The sequence below is a fragment of the Colletotrichum higginsianum genome, chromosome 8, assembly GCF_001672515.1.
Source record: "Colletotrichum higginsianum IMI 349063 chromosome 8, whole genome shotgun sequence".
Classification (NCBI taxonomy): domain Eukaryota; kingdom Fungi; phylum Ascomycota; class Sordariomycetes; order Glomerellales; family Glomerellaceae; genus Colletotrichum; species Colletotrichum higginsianum.
This window is the reverse complement of record NC_030960.1, coordinates 1,569,437-1,588,374: the sequence shown is the minus strand read 5'-3', so window position 1 is coordinate 1,588,374 and position 18,938 is coordinate 1,569,437. Positions and strand designations below refer to the sequence as shown.

General features: G+C 55.0%; 2 protein-coding genes across 2 annotated transcripts; both read right to left on the bottom strand.

Moving 5' to 3' along the window:
- Positions 1-1,507: 1,507 nt before the first annotated feature.
- CH63R_11436 (uncharacterized protein) lies at positions 1,508-2,284 on the bottom strand (the record flags this gene model as incomplete). The annotated part of the gene is made up of 1 exon (XM_018306410.1): positions 1,508-2,284. The coding sequence occupies one exon, from the start codon at positions 2,282-2,284 to the stop codon at positions 1,508-1,510; it is 777 nt and encodes a 258-aa protein (XP_018153251.1).
- Positions 2,285-14,471: 12,187 nt separating this feature from the next.
- CH63R_11435 (Ran1-like protein kinase) lies at positions 14,472-16,117 on the bottom strand (the record flags this gene model as incomplete). The annotated part of the gene is made up of 2 exons (XM_018306409.1): positions 14,472-15,325; positions 15,433-16,117. The coding sequence occupies 2 exons, from the start codon at positions 16,115-16,117 to the stop codon at positions 14,472-14,474; spliced, it is 1,539 nt and encodes a 512-aa protein (XP_018153250.1).
- Positions 16,118-18,938: the final 2,821 nt, after the last annotated feature.

The window sequence follows — 18,938 nt, the reverse complement described above, 5'->3', positions numbered from 1 at the left end:
TTAAAAAACATCTAAACCATGCCTGGAATCTGTGATGTTCGGAGGCCACGAAAACCATCTTCGACGTGAGTTTTTGGCCCTTGGCTTAGATCCGACGAAGTCACGGTTCCCAAGGCCATTATTCTCTTGCCTATGCATATATGCTTCAATTCCCGACCATCTTGGCCCCCATGCAAATCATGGCTTCTTTGGGACTTTTCGAGCTCCGGTGCCTCTTTTTTCTGGACGAAATGGAATTGGGAAGATGTACAGACTATCAGACTACGCTAACCAACCATACATCCAACATCAACGAAAACAGCATGGAAAACTCGGTTACTCGTCACGCTCTAGGTTTTTCTGTTTTTTTTTTCTCGTTTATTCTCTCAGATGGGCCGGCTAAGCCAAAAACATTGGTTCCGGTCATGCAGATGTCTCCGTTCGGATCAATTTTCGATATACAGCCAGATGGAGTTATCAGCTTGACCAAAAAGTCAAAGGGGGAGGGGGGGTCGTCGTCTGGATTGTTAAAATCCTTTCAAGTGGCTAGTCTTAGATGAACATGGCGCGATACAGGTCGACTGAAGTCGCGGCCCTGCCATCCCGAGGCCCCAAAGGGAATCGGCTAAGAAGGTGAGATAGCCATGATAAAGGCAATATGGAACCTCTTTTCCTGGATCTTCAATTTGTGAGCATCCGGTTGATGTGATCATAGAACACACTCGTGGCCCTAGGCCCTGCAGGTTAATACCATCTGCCAGGCTCCGGATAAATGGAGGTTGATGCTTGTCCGATGTGATTTGCTTCAATTTAAGTCGTGTTTACGGCTCAGACAATTAGCATAAACCACGCCGCCTATTCCCCCTTGACATTATACGTTCCTTCGATTTGCAGCACCAGTATAGAGTATGGTGGAGAGCTTTGTGTAACTATCACCACATTCTTCCGTTTGCCCCCCGAGACTACTAATGCCTACGACAGGCCTCACACCAAGTCACGCTGGCCATTGGAGTATAAGACCATTCGTGTCTTTCTTGGTCTTTCACTTCCCGGTTCACTTGTCTTCGTTCAGATGGTTCTCATCCAGTAGACGCATCATCCGTCACGATGCGGTCCTTCACTCTGGTGCTGTTAGGCGTTGCGGCTCTTTGCAATGCCGCGCCTCAGTTCAGGATAGGGGACGGCTCAACGATCCTCCTGCTGGGCGGAGGAACCCCTCCTGCGAGCCCAGGTAGCCCTATCCTGCTTCCTCCCATCAAAATCCCGGTCATCAAGCCCGGAAAGCGTGAGGCAAGTCATGTTTTTTTTTTCTTCTTCTTGCCTTCTTCCTCTCCACTCAAGGGGTCGCAGACAGCGGTGGTCCCAGGTCGGTCTGGTCCAACATTTAGGATTGACTCCCTCGTGATAGTTTGCCGCCCTTCAACCCAAATCAGTCGAAGCGGGTACGTACAAAATTCTATTCCCGTCCCGGGCGATAGGGCTGGCTGCATTTGCTGATTTGTTGTTCTTAGGCTTTCCTGCGACAATCTTACAAGAGCGCGCCGCGGAGGTCGACGCCCTCAGGGAGACCTACCTCGCCCTGCTGGAGCCCTTCACGAATGGAACCAAACCTTCTTTCGCAACCTCCATGGTCCTCCTGCACCTCGCCGACATACTCGCGGGCAAGGGCGTCAGGGTCGACACCACCGCCGCCCTCGGAGACGCAACCACCACGTTCGCGCCGTCCGCCACTGGACGCCAAATCTTCGAGGTCGGCTCCTGCAGGGACTCGGACGTGATCGGTCTCGGCGCAACCTTGACCAGCCTGCTCCTCATCTACGGCAACACTCCGCCCCTTGAGATCTGGGACGTCGAGCAGGCCATCAGCGCTACCCTCAGGTCCTGTCACGAGGACATCATCGTCGGGCCCATCGTTCCCGACAAACCCATCCCGGGCGGGCCCCTCGTCCCGGACAAGCCGGTGCCGGGTGGGCCCATAGTCACCCAATCTCCCGTCCCCGGGGGCCCGATCAAGCCCAGCGACTAAGTAGAAAATAGGAAGGCCGTCAGCCTCATCAAGGGCATGAAGTAGGGTTTCAGACCAAAACGATATGGAACGAGATAAAGTTGATGCGCACGAAGGGGGGTGGGGGGAAACGGTAGATGTGGTCAAAACTTTGGCCGGACCGAATTCGAGGATGGTTGGGAGAGTGTGCGAGAGAGAGAGAGAGAGAGAGAAAGGGGTTGCGGGAACAAAAGAGGGCGGGTTGCTATTTTCGCGGCTGTTGCTGGATCCTGTCACGATGCAAATGATTGACTTTCCCATGGTTTTTCCTCTGTTTGGTCATTCTCGTTCTACTTCATGTCGTTACACTTTTCCATTCAACCAAAGGCTTGATTGACTTAAGCTCATGGTTCAAGAGGGAGACAGTCCATTGTGAAACCCCGTTTCATGTCTTGCCCCCCAAGCTGGAAGAGGGCATCAGAGCGCGTCCGCCAGCCCTACGGTCGAGAACCCCCAAAACATCGCAACTCTCGTCGTTTTGTCTCATCTGACAATGATCCCGACGTCCGCGGCCAGAGATGGAACGATGCAAAGGATTCGCAGGTCGGGGAACGGGGAGACAAGCCTCTTTCAAGGACTCGTCCAAAGTGTGCTTCGTCCGTCCGTCCGTCCTGAGAGTTGAGTTCGTCCTCGTCCCAAGAAGCACCGCGCGATGAGACTGGTATGAGATTCGTCCCGAGCACGCACACATGCCCGTCCTTCTTCCCCGGAAGGAGTCGCAAACGAGTATCAGCTATGGTACCCGTCGTCGCAGAATGGCCGAGGGCCCCGAGAACCTTGCCCTGAGGACATCTCGAGATCCAACGTACATGACACCTTGAGCACATTCGCAGATGTTTTGATCCTTCCTCGGTCTGTTTTCAGCCCGCGGAACTCAAAAAAAAAAAGAAAGGATGTTGTTCCCCCCCCTCCCTTCCCACCCTTGCTTCAGTCGGTGCCGGGTCAAATTCTAGAAGATGCATGATAACTCAAAAAGTGCCCGGACAAGCAAACTGTCACTGTCTCACCATTTGCCCACCGAGAAGACTATTGGCCTGGTAGGGCAGTAAAGAGAAGAAAAAAAAGGCTAAACTCCATCTCCGAGGTTGCTTGCTAATCTCCTGGTTTCTCCTAATCTGGGCCGGCCGAAGTCGACGATGCCATCATCAACCCTGCAGCTTGTCCTCGTCGTCCGAGGTGGTCCCCGGATGAATGTGTAAACTTAGACCATACAGGTAGGATGTAGTCTCTTGTTAGCGGCCGTAAAGCACCATGCTCGCCGGTCAGGTTTCACACAACACACAAGATCCCCCCCCCCCGTCGGCCGAATGTTGCACCCTCCGCCGATGAGCACCGAGAAGGCTTGCCGGCCGCCAAAAAGGAAAAGGTGGTGTGTGGAGATGCCTACATCAGTAATCGTGCATGCCGCCAAAAACCTACCTTTCCGTCTCCGTCCGCCAGGTAGCACATTTGTTTCTTGCTAAAGTTGTCCGCAAGCGATACTTTCTGAATCTTCCCTGCCTACCTGTACAGGTATTTCCCCCAAGCCAGACCGGGGAAAGCCTGAGTCTCAAAGCACGCTGACAAAAACGCCCGCATCTCAAGCTTGTCCCTGCAAACGGATGAAGTCCGGAAAGCCACACAACACCACCAACACGCAACCCACGAGATCTCTTTTGAGACTTCCACGGGCGCTTGTAAGCTTTCCCCCTTCGGACTTGATCGAAAATCTTGGCGATCTCGCCAACGGCGTCGAAGTCGAGTCAGTCTCAGCGAGAAACCAAAATTCCCCATCACAGAACCATCATGGTACAAGTACACTTGTGGTTCAGACTGTTCGCCTGCCCAACCTTGCGCAAACCAAACTCTCAAGCTAGATTCCTTTATGCAAGCAACACCGGCATCGACCTAGATATCTCCAGTCTGTCATTTGTAGATAGTTTGTCTGTCCACTTGTGGCTTGTTTTCCGCCGAGACATCGCCCACTTGCTTGTACGCTACGCCAGCCAAGTCCTTGTGTGTGTAAGAGAGAGAGAGAGAGAGAGAAACATCTTAGAAGTATCGTGAAGAGCCAAAGACCAAGTAACAAACACCATCGACAACAACAACATCCACAACAACAACAACCTCCATCCACATGGGGGTTAGACTTTCGCTATTTGCGTTGCTTTGGCGCAGTCACGCAACCCAAAAGAAAGGGAAAATATGACACCATCACCAATCTACAGGTACAAATCGAACCCACGCGACGTCGGCGCCTTCCGCGACGAACGAACGCGTGCTGCAAACCTATCGTCACATCTGCGCCCCAGCTCCGTCCAATCCATCCAACCCACAACGACGACTCAGAGTTAATTTTTTTGGATACCCTCACTCCGTACCACACTCGGGAGGCCGATACGACCACGCCGCCTCGGCGTGGTCGTAGTGAACGGTCTAAAATGACGAGACGAGTCATTGGGGGGGGCCCAAACTCTGAATGCGCTCAACAGGAAATACAGGTTTACACACCACCTTTTTGTGTACACAGTTACCGCACTAGGCAGAGCCAGCAGTCAAAGGACCCTGGCAGCCCAAAGCGACACTTGAACCTTACACATGTCGACCGTGATGGCTCCCGGAAGCGATCCACGGGCCTTGGATGGCAGATGACGACCTGTCCCCCCTCCTCCTCCTCCTCCTCCTCATCTCGCACAAACTGGCCACCGACGCCGTGCGCCGTAGGATCTACTGCTTCTACCAACGGTCTGGTCCGCGGTTTGACTTACACGCACAGGAAGTGAGAGAGGGGGAGAGCGTTGCTGCTTGATGACTCAACCACGGCGGCTCCCGGACTCGTTCTCCCGCCTGGCGTCATGATGATGGAGATTATCCAGCCCGTGCCAGCTCTCTCCTATTTGCCGCCAGCGGCATATTGACAGGGCATAGGGGTCCTTGACCAAACAAAAACAAAATCCCCGAGCGGACGAGGACGAGGGATCGTGATATCTCCCCCCCCCCCCCCCCCCCATCGTTCATGGGTCATCAAACACCAGGCCTCATCCAACACCGTCCCGTACCCTGTACGATGTCAGTTCTGTGGACTAGTGAAAAGCGCTCCCTATGCGTCGCATAGCGTGCACAGCTCGCTCTTGGGCCCTCAACACATGCTCCGGCCAACTGTCGCATCATGTTCAGACGGTGTACCAGAACGACGCCCGCCTCACAATCACCAGACGGCACTTACAAAGCATCCTGTCGATCCGTAAGCAGCACGTCCCCTCAACCCTCAACCCTCAACCAGACCTTCTTCCTTGCCAGGACCACCTCTACTTCAACCTTCGCAAGCATAGGGCCCATTAGGAGAGGACTCATTCCCCGACGTTGTTCCGTGCGAGTCCCCCGTGCTATGTCCTTTTTCTCCGTCCCCCCCGAGCCGCATCGTGATGACGCCGATGCCAAAGCACTCACTTCTTGGCGCTTGTCACCAGATGCACACAAACTCACACACACGCACACGCACACGCACACGCAAAACAACTCCCTCGTCCGTCTCGCGCTTGGGCGGCAACGTTCCAGACCATTTACCGAAGGTCTCACGCCTTTCTCAACACCTTGCGAGTGAAATGGATGGCGTCCCGCACCGCAAGCATCTTCACTTGTCGTGGGGATCCGTCCTTCGCCACGCCAACGCCAACGCCACGCCACACACATTACACGCCAGCTACGCCACGATCCTTGTCCTTGGGATGGAGCGAACGGACGGGGACTACATGTACTCCGCCCCGTCCGGCCGCCGCTGAGTGGGGTAACAGACACCGGGGAGATGGACGAGCTTGACGCCGTCCCAAGGGCCCGCTCGCAGCCAGTCCCCCCCACCCCCCCGGGGTTACGTGTGGGCGGACAGACACACGCCGCCCAACCAAGGTTTCCTGTGTTCATGAGCGAGCGCCTGGCGCCGGAAAAGCCGCATAGATCACTTGGCGTCGCGCGCGAAGGGTAAGGGGACGACCGCTCCCGGCCCCCCTCCTTTCATACGCCCAAGGTGCCAGGAGGCGTCGTGCCCCAAACCAGTCTAGCCCAGCCGAAGGGGCAAGGCTGTGTGGACGAGCCTAGAACGAAAAAAAAAAAAGAAAAAAAAAAGAAAAAAAAAAGCATCCTTATCGTGCATTGTTCCTCTGCCGTGGGCGGTGCGTCGAGGGCGAGAGGACCCTTGTCGGGATATTCCAATGGTGCCCCTCCCGTGATCCGTGGGTTGTAAGGCGATGACAACTACGTAGTCATCGTCGTCGTCGTCTAAGCCTGCTGATAGCGTGGGCACGGATACGAGACTATCGAACAATGGCAAAGTGAACATGTGCTATCATCCCTCGCGGGGCGGCGGAAGGGGGGGGGGGGGCGGGGGGGGGGGGGGGGTGAGGTTTTCCTCGTTCAAGCTACGTTGCAAGTGGCTAAGAGGCCTTCACGTCGTCCACGCGTAAGCCTTGATCTCTCCGTGCCGCCTTCAGTGAGATTTGAAAGGGTGTCGGGCGAGATTACCGTCCGCCGTGCTCAGTGTCAAAAAGATGTAGCCTCTGTGTCAAGCCACCGCCGCTTCGACCTCCCCCAAGCCTCAGCCACGGGGCCCACGAGGATCACCAAGGCGTCCTTGTAGATGGGATGGTGTTTGCAGCCTCAACTTCTCCGGCCGGGTTCGTTTTCCGAACTCCGCCTTAATGCCGGGCGTCCTTTGGTGCTACCAATCAGAGTCGGCCGACCGCTGGCCACTTTCCTCCTCGAGAGAGGGGCGGGGCGGCGGAGGATCGCGCGGGAATAGCTGGTGCTTGGCTCGGAAGCGGCTCGGCGTGTCTGGGTCCTCGTGGCGCTGTACAACATCAGACGGCGGCTGTCAGAGGCAGGGCAGCGGATAAAGTTGAGACTACTCCAAGGCAGAGAGGGGTCAAGTTAGTGGAGCGAGGGATTAGGGGTCAGATCCTCCTTTGGAGGACACCTTTCGTGACGTCGAGTGGTTGCGTGAACAGACGAGGTCACTCAGATCCGCGTCACAACGAGCCAGGTTTTGGTCGAGTCGTCGGAAGCTGAGTAACCAACGGCCCAGAGGCCCACGGGCTCATGACGATGCTCCCCCGCCCCCCGTATCCGAAGCGGAGAGATCGGGAACCTGTCGTCGCTAGGGATCGTTTGCGGCTTCAGTCCCGGCCGCTGATCTCAGACCTCGCGTGTTCGTGGGTGGGAAGATCTTGAGTTTCTGTCTCTGCAAAGTGAGACAAGGCATGGCAACCTCGGATGACACGACAACACTAGAATTGCTCCACTGAAGCCAGCATCAGAATGTGCATGTCCGCAACAGAATGGATCGAGATTGGGAAATTCGCATCCGACAACCCGCGGCGACTTTGAGTCTAGGCCTCCTTCTGTACCCCATCACCGGCCTCGTGTCTCACTCGAAAAACCCCCTCCGATGTTGGACGGACAGGGAAAGGTCCGGCGGGCTTTAGGTCACTTGTCTCACGAGAGCCGCGTGCGCGCCATGTCTGCCACGGCCAAAGATCACTGCCCGAAACAGAGAACCCCGCCCTCCAGTTCCTGGGAGGCCGCTTTACCAGGAGCAGAAGCCAAGGGGGGGGACACCCAGGTGGACAGGTTGTCGGCTTGTATCTGGAGATCGGGATGGCCATGTGCAATCGAGGCTATTCAGTTATGTCACCGGTCGGCTGTGCTAGCCGAGCTAGACCAGCAGAGCCACCGATCTGTCAACCGGCTTGAGGACATCATTGGCCGGCCGAGCCACGAGTTATGGGACGAGAACGACGTAAGCACAACGCAGTCAGTGATGAGATGGGAAAGGTGAGAGAGACAGAGGCACCGTTGTTCATGCTCAGGGAACAATCAGAAACCTGCCCTAGACCAAGTAGTCTGTGGACTAGCAACTCAGTGGCTCGAGATCCACCATCTCTTCATGGCCACGCTTCGTGTTCAGCGTTCGCCACTGGAGTGAGAGCCCCCCCCCCCATTGGCGCCAAGTCGATCGTTGTTCAGTAGTGTAGAAACGGCATTTCCAGTCCGCTTCCAGTGTATTGGTTGATGTTGTTCGTGTTCGCTCCGGCCCCCCCTCTTCCGCTGACCAAAGTCTCCGGCTCGAAAACGCCGGCTCCCGTCCGTGCAGACGACTCACTCTCCCCGGCGGGGTCCCGGGGCCCGCGGTGTTGGGGAGGGGTTGTCGTAAAGTTTGCCACTGGGGAACATTCGGCCGTCTTAGCAGGGTCCGATACGTTTGATGTTCTCTCGGCGCCAGGACCGGTTGAGGAACGGATCCACGTACATCATGATCGAGATGTGAATCAACAATTGTCCCTCCCCCGTCCCGGATAACACGGACTTTTACTCAGTCATACGCTCTCCTGATTGTTGTGTGTTGTTAAGACGAGCCGATGATCTTGACACCATCAACTCACACCCTCGAGGTCTTGGGATGGGATTGATATCTCGACGCCTCCATCCGGTCGTCGCAAGCATTTTACCCAGATATCACACGCCGTGAAAAATCTCCCGAGAACGAGGTTTTTGCTTCGGTGCAGGTGCCTGTCCTGTCCGACTATCGAACGGTGGCCGTTGCGATGGGACGTGCGTAAACGTGCGGCCTCGTCATTGCCATCCTCAGGGGGGCGAACTTGACGTAGTTGATGACTGACGGTACTCTCAACAAGCGGTTACTATGTTACACAAACCTACACATACATGCACACATACACACAGAGAGAGATAGAGAGAGAGCGAGAGAGAGTTTCGCGTTCGCGTTGCGGGCAAGACATGCCGGCCGCCGTTCGTTCTCGTGTAACCGTTCGCGACATCCCCCTCCCCGCACGACAGTGGCGCCTTGGCATGAATCACATCCATATTGAGTGAAGCTGAGCAGAGAACCGAAACCACCGCGTCTATCTGTCTGTCTGTCTGTCTGTATGCGTCTCCCTTGATCGGACCATGTCTCTCTCTGGCGAGACGTTTTTCATGTCGTGGCTCGTCGTCACCACGCGCAACTATGCAACTCAGGCAACGGCGCCCCTCGGCAGCAAAACTCAACCGTTTAGTCTCTCAGTGATGGGCCAAGAGGTTCTTGTGGACGCGTGTTTTGCTTGGTCGGTTCCGGCATCTCGATCTTGTTCACCACTTGGGCTGTCTCTCTCTCTCTCTCTATCGGGGTGTGTGTATGTATCCAGGCTAGACTTTCAAAGACAAGTTCCCCCCCCATGCCGTCCTCGAATTGCACCAGCGTTCTTTGCCAGGTGCGCCGAGATATCCAAAACCTACCACGCGCCACGCGCCAACGCGGGTCTATCTATCCCTCGGCGCCATCCAAAGACGTGGGAAAGGAACCGGGGATCCGCATCCGGGCCACAGGTTTCCCCTCAACTGCCGGCGCAAGATACAGCAAACTCGGCATAGCCTCCCACCCAGCCCACCTTGGCTGGCAAAAGCAGGTTGCGGGGACAAGAAAGAAAAAAAAACAAGGACACGAGACTTGCTAGACTTGGCGGACCTGTTTCCCTCCCCCTTTGCTAGCGGCCAGCTGATAGTCCTATTCCGTTGACCGCGGGTCTGTATGTGTATCCATCGCAACTGCGGATGGAGGGGAAGTCTGTTGTTTGCTGCAAGTCGGTTCAGAGGAGAAAAAACAATAACCACAACGGGCTGTTGCTCCAGCTCAATGCAGACACAGTCGAAATGGAACCGCCCCCATTCTCAAGAGGTGGTCAACCCAATCAAGCTAAGCCAAGTCCCTTCGAGCCACAAGCCGGAGAGCGTCCAAGGGTCCAGGCCCAGGCCTGCTGTCACCTCACCGCCCCTCGGGCTCCGTCAAAACTGACTTGTCACTTTGGGGGGAAGGACGGCCGCTCTCCAAGTCGAGGAACACGGTGAAGTCCAATACTCAATATTTCTGCATCTTCCCTACGCATTGAATGCAGCATGCAGGCCAGGTGTGCCCACACACAGACAACAAGCTCAACTTCTTTTTGCGGTCCCAATGATCGGCAACAAGTGCAGGCAGAATAACGGACCGCCCCCCCCCCCCCCCCCCCCCCCCCACCCCCCTTGTCCTGTCTTCTCCATTGCAAAACGCGGTCAAACTCTGTCACAAGTCAAACACACTTCTTGGCTCTTAGCTGTCAAGAGAACACCACGCAAAAGATGGGAAGATAGGGTTGTCCTCATCGCAATCCCGGGGAACAGCCCGGTCGAACACCATCCAGGGTGGGATACATACATCGTACTGTACTGTCGGGGGCCTCGAATATGGAAAGTCAAGGGCAAGGTTGGAAGGTGATGGATGGATGGTTGGGATGTATGGGTCCCTCTTGAGAAACAGTGCCAAGCTTCATGCTGAATATGTCCACCATCCTTCCCGTCAAGTGACGGAGAGTTCAAACTCTCTTCCCCCCTCTTTGTTTCTTCCTCACTCAGAAACCCGAATCTGAAGACTTGATGGTCGAAGTTCCCACCATGTGAGCTCCACACCTACCCAATCCCTCCCGGTGGCCGTAGACGCCGCCGCCGTCGCCGCCGCCGTACAAGGCTCCCCGTCCGACCTCAAGAGGCGGAGGTCGTCGGCTTCGTCAAAAAGTCCGGCATCTTTCTAGAGTGCCACCACTCTAGTGGCTTTGCACCTCTCATGGTCCAAGCATGATATATCGGCCGATATTCCCCATGCCACCCACCCATACCAAGGAAGGCTTACTCAAGACCAGCCACCTAGCAAGTGCCAAGCGTAGGGAGAAAGATGATTCTCCAAACCTGGAAGAGGAATGGCATACGCCGTCCACTACTACCACACAACAAACAACCCGTCTCCGCCCCCCTTCCCTCCACCCCAACCATTCACCATCCACCGATCGTGGGTAAGGCCTCCCGGGCGAAACCAACAGCCCTCATTCGTCTAGTGCGCTGCCTCTTTCTTGTTGCCCATCATCGTCATGCCGAACGTAGCCCAGAAACATCTCACACACACACATGGCAAGCTAACCCCGTTCTGGCGCCGTCTTTCATGGCCCTTTCTCTCTCTTTCTCGCTTTCTCTCCCCCGCCCCCCTCTAATCGGGTCTTGGCTTTTTTTTTCCCGCGTGGTTTCTCGCCGATGGCTGTGGTCGTGGCCTTTCCCGCCTTGCCCATTTCGATTCATGCATGCATGCATGAATGCCCTTTGTGGGTTGGTCATTCTCTCTATCCCCCCCCCCCCCCCCCCCCCCCCCCAAACATCTCTCGCCATCTCTCGTCCGGTTGCACCTCTGCTGTCACAGGCGCGGAACGGACGGACATGTCATCCCAATCGTTCCCTGCACTTCCAACCAAACCAAAAAAAAAAAGGCCGAAAAAGTCAAAACCGGCCCTTCCATCAACCATATCAGCCCTCGCCAAGACGACCACCCCATACTTACACCACAACTCTGCAACTCCCCCCCTCCCTTGACTAAAGAAGTTGCACTTGTTGAAACTGAAGGTGCTGCTCAGTGCTCACCCAAGACCCGAGCCCATATTCCTTGATCGAAAACACATACATGCGTTAGCGTTCTCGTCGGAAAGCAGCACAAGTAGAGTGTGGCGCTACATCCACTTCATCGCAATGGAAGATGATGGATGCACCTCCACCACCCGAGTCCCCCCAAGACCAACCAAACCCATCTCCACACACACAATACACACACACACACACACACACACACACACACACACACACACATTACCTCCATTCCCAAAGTGCCAGACCACTCAACGCCCGAGGCGTCCCTATCTCGCCCTGTCACTTCTTCCTGTTCTTCCTCCCTTCTGAGGTTGTGCCGCATGCGTAATAAGGTGACAACGGCGCAAACATGCCGCCAACTTGCATCCTCCTTCCGCCTGTCACGCTACCCAGCCAGTCTGCTAGTTGAATCCCGGCACCTTCTTCCCGGACTCGCTCTTCCAACCCCCGGTTGGTTGAGTGCGACATGACACCTCGCATCCAAGGATCCAGGGCGGGCGGGGAGGTATACTGAAGCACGAGCCCGGTTCCGATCAAGGCTCAACCTTCTTCTTCTTCTTCCTCTTCGCCTTCTCTTTGGCTGAATAATAATTGTACCGGAGAAGGGAGGAGGGAACGCTCACATATGGATCCATGTTTTATCCTTTTCCCTGCCCACTAAACCCAAAAGGTCACATGTGGAACAAGGAAAGAAGGGGAAAAATAACCCGCAAGGCCAGTAGAAACAATAAACAATGACACAGTCAATATAACCCCACGCAGTATACATGGGTGAGTAGAGTATCCGTACCGGATATTAAAACCAGCTAACCGAAAGCCCAAGGACCCGACAACCGCTTCATCGACTCTCCCTCTCCACTTTAGACCCACAGAGTGATCATCGTCTTTGATGTCCAGACGCATTCACCCAAGTGGTAGTAGTGGTGGTGGTCTCTACCGCCCACACGGTAGAGCCGGCCTGAGGACCCGGCGCAAAAGAGAGACAAGGTGGGAGACAGGGTTGATTTCATTGCCGAATGGACGGGGGGGGAGGCACTCCAAAAGGAAAAAGAAGAAAAAAAAGAAAAGAAAAGAAAAAACAGGGCGAACGATGACCGTTTTCCCACATATCCCACCAACCAATCAACCTCCCCTCTTCGGAGGAGAGAGGCACGACAGCCCTGCCTTTCCCCCCCTCCTCCTGGACTCCTGCAGTGGGAACCACCACGTCAATATGTCCCTTCTGATCGTACGCTTGGAATGTGCGCGCGTGCGTCCATCAGTGCTGTGCCGTACTATGTGCTAATGCTATGCTTGTGCCGTGCCCCGTGTGCCATGGCGTTCCTCAATGTTGCATCTCTTACCGCTGAGGCTTTGCTCACATCATCGCACTTGACTATTCAGAATCTTAATATGCCCTTTTCTTTCTCTTCCCCTTTGGCGAAAACGAAACCCCGGGTTTCGATTGCGAGCCGAACGCCCCGGGGGGGCTTCGGTCAGTCAGTCAGCAAAGTAACACATCTCTAGGATTGGAGTGTGGATCACCCGCGGATCCGTGACGCAGCCCGCCCTCCCAGTTGTGGGAGGATGTGTGTGTGTGTGTCTCCGGGGACCTCGCCCGCTGCTCTTCGCTCTTCGCCGTCCCTCGTTCTTTGGGGTTTCTCAATGGGGGGGGGGGGCAGGGGACAAAAAGCTACGGCATCCTACCACCAAAGCAGCGGCTGCTCTGTCATCAAGTGAAAACGGGAGAAAATGGTTTGTTTCTGCCGACTAGGTTTTGCACCGCAGCTCATCAAGACGCGCCTCGCAGGGTAATACGTGGGAGTAGAGGGGGGCTTTGATGGACGGGAATTGCAAACATGCATCCATCACTCGCTCAGAGTTGTCAGAGGTTCCTCACGCAAACCCGGACAGGAACAACTTGAGACGTTCTGGAAAGTCGGCCCAATGCGGCATTGCGAAAATGGAGAAATAAGTTCCGCAAAGGTGGGAGAAAGGAAGGGAATAGAAAACCAACCCCAACTGAAAGGTGTGAATTTGGGGAAGATCGTTCATCCTGACACACCTTCATTGATTATTTCGCAAGCTTTGGGGCACTCATAATACTTGCTTCCACTATTAGCTCCCCAGATCGTCTCACACAGAACAGTTTTGTATGTGTTTTTTGAATGTTTGTATTCAAAAAGAAAACAGCATATTGTTGCTGTTTCCTGTCCCCAGACTCCGCAAGAGTCTTCCTCGTGCGAACAGACTCGCGGCGAGATATCGGGTTCTTTAGCCCTGGTATTGTCTAAACCATGTTTTCCTCTCGCGTCTTCGCGAATTCGGCGTCTTCGCCTGTCCCCAATGTTCGCTCAAGCACCCTGGTGAAATGGCCTTGTTCCCCCTTACTGAGAACCCAGAAGCAGGATGGGGTCGTCTGATGACTCGAAACAGGAAGCCATGCAAAGCAGACCCTCTTGGGTGCTTGCGCTCCAGAGGATGCATTAGAATCGAATGCCCCAAGTCTCCCTGAAAATAAAAGGAACTCCAACCAAGAAAACCCTGTTTCCCATCTCTTTATCCCGTTGCGCCTGATATGCACCCCTAGGCTATCCATAACAAAGTAGTAATAGACCATCCCCGATCATCTTTCCAAGTCCCAACTCCGCGCTGAAATGACATGAAAGAACAAGACATAAAATAAGACAGCCACCACGCCTCTGAGAAGAGGGCGGGCGAGAGAGAAGTTGAAATAAAAGCAAAAGTTCCGGACCTTTTTTTTTCGCTGAGCTTTTGAACAGATCCTGTTCCACGCTGGTAATCCAATTGCAAAATGTGGTCCACATATCTCATAACGGAATTAGGTATCCTCATGGGGTCGTCCGATCCATGGGTTAAACGTTTGGTGTGATTAGGCGTTGTCGTTGCTGGTATGATTCGCCAAAGCAATCCGGGATAGGCGCATGGACGGTATCCTGTGAACAGACTGGCGGAACGTAACGGATATGATGGCTAACTAGTAGCAGCCTTGAGGATGAGAGAAGATCGGAACCTGGTGGTGGAATGGGACGTGAGGATGAATAGCAGGGGCCTGCTGAGCATACTTCAACAAGTCTCCCCACCAGAACTGGACGAAGGACTTTGACGGGCAGCTCGGTGCCTGCATTTGAACCTGAACTGGCATAGGACCAGGTGCGGACATGTGGGAGTGAAGGGGGGGTTCCTGATGTCCGGCTACCGGTGACGGAACAGGTCCAGTGTACTGTTGGGGAACAAACTCCTGAGCGGGAAAGAAGGGCGTCCGAGGATCCTCTGGCTCAAAGACTTGGGCGTGGCATGTCATTGCCTCCTGTTGTTCCTGGAGGAACTCCTCGTCAAGGTCGTCAATAGTTGAGCCACTCGAGGTGAGTGAGCCGTCGTCCGAGGAACATGTAGAACCTTCGTCTGAGGAAGACGAGGCGGGCGAGAGAGCGTTGTCATAGTCGTCGACAATCGTGTCCTTGCAAGTAACGTATTCAGTGGTGTGGTCGGGCGAAGCCGGGGGTGTCGGGAAGGCGGAAGTTGGCATCGCCGGGATGGTGAACCTGGAGCAAGTCTGAATCCTGGCCCTCAACTCGGACAGGGTGATCCTCTGGTCCGGGTTCCGGGCGAAGATCCTTCCCAAGATGTCGTTCAGTTCATCCGACACTGGGAGGATGCTCTTCAGAGTCTCCGGGCACCGGGTGTAAGCCCGGTAGGTAGAGTCCTCGAAAGAGGCTTGCTTCCATGGGTTGCGTCCACAAGTGAGGTTGACCAGGATGACTCCGAGACTCCAGACATCATTGGGGGCGCAAAAGTAGAAAGGTCTACGGGCTGAGTGGTCCAAGCATTCTAAATTGGGAGGAAAGAAAGAAAACTGTCAGTCGTGTTCGAGGTTTGGGGAGGGGTGGGGGGGCTTGAGGAATAGGAAAAGGTTCCGGGGGAATAATAATGCCTACCTGGACTCATGTAGAATGTTGAGCCGCATCCGTAGTCCTCAGACCGGTCAGATGAGGTTGCGAGGCCAAAGTCGGCGAGCTTAACGGTCTCTCCGTGGTCCGACACGAGAATGTTCTCCGGCTTCAAATCCCGGTGGTAGATTCCCAGAGAATGGCAGTGTTCAACAGCATCCAAGATCTGGAGGAAGACTCTCTTGGCGAGAGCGTCGTTCCCAACATACTGACCACATTCGGTGATGTTGAAAAACAAGTCACCCTCCGGGCAATATTCCAAGATAACATAAATGCAGTCCGGGTCGTCAACAATCTTCAGCATCGACACCACGTTGGGGTGGGCCGAGGCCAAGTAGTGCAGACGAATCTCCCGGTTCTGGAAGGCAACCTGTCGACGATCCAATGGGGTTCCGTCTGGGTTGAATTTGCTGAGACACTTGACGGCATAACGGACTCCGGTCTTGACATCCACGGCGGAGTAGACGACGCCATAAGCGCCGGTTCCCAGAATGGTCGTCAACTGCAACTTGCCCTCGAGGAATCTTCCTAGCCTCTCCTCCGGCGTCAACGGGATGTATCGTGCCTGGCAGTGGGGTGCTGTTGTGATGGGCTGCTGGATCGAGCACTTTGTGCTGTCGTATACCGGCGAAGCGGGGGGAGTGGGATAGCCAAATCCTGATACATGCTGCATGTTATGTGATTTCTGCGGGTCCAAATGGGAATCCTTTTTCTCTGGCGGTCTGGGTCTGGGTCTCGAGGGCGAGATCCGAACGTAGAGAAGATACTAGGAAGAGATAAGAAAAAAAGTAGAAACGGCCTTTGTGTCCTCTGGGTCGTGTAATGTCCTGGGAGTCCAAAAGCAAATCCTGGGCAAATGTCCTATGGCCAAACGGGTTGATAGTCCTTTGGATCGAGTAGAGATATGTCGGAGAGTGCAAGACGTCGAATCAACGAGTCAAACACGTACTTGTCGCCGGGGATGGGAAGAGCGTGGTGGTGAGGTTGGTCAAAGTTGGGGGTCGGTTGGTCGGAGGGTGAAGGGCGACTTGAGAATCCAGTGCTTCCGAGGATCGTGATGAGGTGTAAGAGAAGTCGACAGGAAGGAGCGTGGTGAAGAAGGTGTTGGTGGTTGATGTTCTCGAAATGAGTTCTGCCCAGCTGCACGACGGTGGGATATGGGTGGTTGATAATGACTGCCACCACCCCGATGAGGAACGAGGCGAAATGATGCTAGCGCTACGTACCCATGTCGAAAGGCGTGTGTTGCGTGGAGCATCCACCATTGACGGTGGCTCTTGGGAGGGGGGGGGGGCCGGTCGTCTTCGACATTACCAGTACAAGGATGGACAGCTTGCCATGTCTTAGCCATGGGCCCACTAATGCACCATCTATTCTTGAGTTCGACGTGAGCGGCAGGCCAGTGGGTTAGAGTTGAGTGAGGGCCTGAGGCTTGAGAGCTGGCTTTTGGAGGGAGAGGGCGTGAAGGGTGTAAGAGGGTGTGAGAAAGAGACGTGAGGTGGGGGGGTCGATGCAAGACGAGGGGGTGGGCGAGTGACCAGCAGAGTTTCTCTGTTGGAGCAGTCAGAACAGCCGCTAGGAAGACGCTAGCATCGTTGATTGGCGACTCTGCGCAATATACGAGCAGGTATTGTCTGACGCACCAGGTAAAGTGGCCCCGTCCCAAGGGGGGGTGGGGTGAGGGTGTGATGGGGGGTGTGACAGACCGAGTGCGCGCGTGTGTGTGCGTATGTGGTCTTTTGTGATGACTCTCATCCATCACCCCCAGCCGAGCTCCATCGACCCCTGCTGCGGTTACTGGCTGAGTGTGTGTCAGACGAAACGGATGGCCGGTGGGTGTCGAAGAAACGGGGCGTGCGTGAGTCGTCGCCAAACTAGCCCACGTAATGCATGGGATGACCCTGACGATGGAGCGAACACAGTCTGTCACTTGCTCCTTGCCCTTTCACTCACTTTCCTTCTCTCCCCCGTCGAATGGGGGGAGAAGGAGGGGCCTTGTGCTCATGTTGGTCTCTGCTGGCTGCTCGCCCTCTGACTTGGGAGATGGGCAGTTTCTTTTCTTCTTTTTCTTCTGCCTTCAACCTGCCCCGTGCTGTCATTTGCCGCAGGGCGAATGTGCCCGTTTTCCTGCCAGGTTGTCTGGCGCTAAAGATTATGAGCTGACCAAAAAACAGCCTTGAGAATGTTAGAATCGCGCATGGAAGTGCGGTCGAAACATGATGGAATGAGACACCAGGTGCTCCACCGCGACTTAGGCCCTGCCGAGCGATGCAAGTTATATGTGCTGTTGTACACATATGACTTGTTGCAAGCCCTGTTGTTATTATTATTGTTGTTGTTGTTGTCGTCGTCGTTGTCGGCAAACCATCCAACATCGTCGTCAATGCCGCGTGTGAACTTCGGAGTTGCAAATCATCGCATTGGCGTTGATGTTGCTGACACGGCAACACGGGGGAACGGGGCGAGCACTTGGGAATGCCTAGACGGAACAAAGGCTGATTGGTTCACTACCATGGCCTCGGAGCAAGAAGGTCAGAACCTGTGTGGCGCTTGGCAAACTGTTTGCATGAAGTCCCAGGAGCCGATGAGTGTGGTATCCGGTGGCCGGCAGGCTTTCTGTTGCAGAAGCTGCCTCGCAGGCTGGCGGCGGATCAATGCCGTACCACGGCTGCTGCTTGGCTCACTGGCTGCCCATCGCTTCCCATTCAGGTATGCGGGCGCCGCTGGTCGCAGGTCTCTTTGTACACTTTTGGGGTGTAGGGTACTTCGCACACAGTTTCTCCTAGGCCCTGTGGCTGCACCGCTCCTCTCATCTGCAGTTTGCGCAGATCAGTCGTAGCGGAATGATTGGTTGACAAGGCTTCCCCAACCAGATCAGCCGCCGCTACGTCCCGGCCTAGATAGATGCTTGCGTCAAACGAGATAGAGGAAGTGGAAGGGGCAGAGAGGTTTGACAACTGTAAGCGGCCACGGTCCAACGAATCGTGTTCGCGATCCTGATGCATAGGACCACAGGGCCGCTAGTCGGTGACGAGCTGACTGGCTACACCACCCCCCAACGTCGACCATTCTCGAGTCACTGTGAATGGCTGGGTGAGTGCACGACGGTCTAGTTGAGTGTGGTGAAATGTCTTCACATCGATACCACACTCTCGGTCGCGCTAGTACTCGAGGGGCCGCCGTGGTTGCAACTGAAGCATATTGTGCAGGTTAGACGACACCACTGCATCAGCCTAGGGAGTTCCAACAAGCCTGGGCTGTGTTGTCTGTGTTTGCTGGCGGCAGGTCCGATGATGGAGCAGGGAGGGGAGGGTATCGGTGAAGGGACTTTGGCCCGCCGTGGGCCGCCGTGGCCGATCAAGCCGGGCCTGTCTCATCAGATTTCAGTACGAGCGCCGCAATGCCCCTCGAGTTGTTTCCACCCGGTATCCATTATAGACCCAGACAGACAGACAGCTTGGCCGGAGACGAAGCAGCATAGGAGCAGAGCCTGG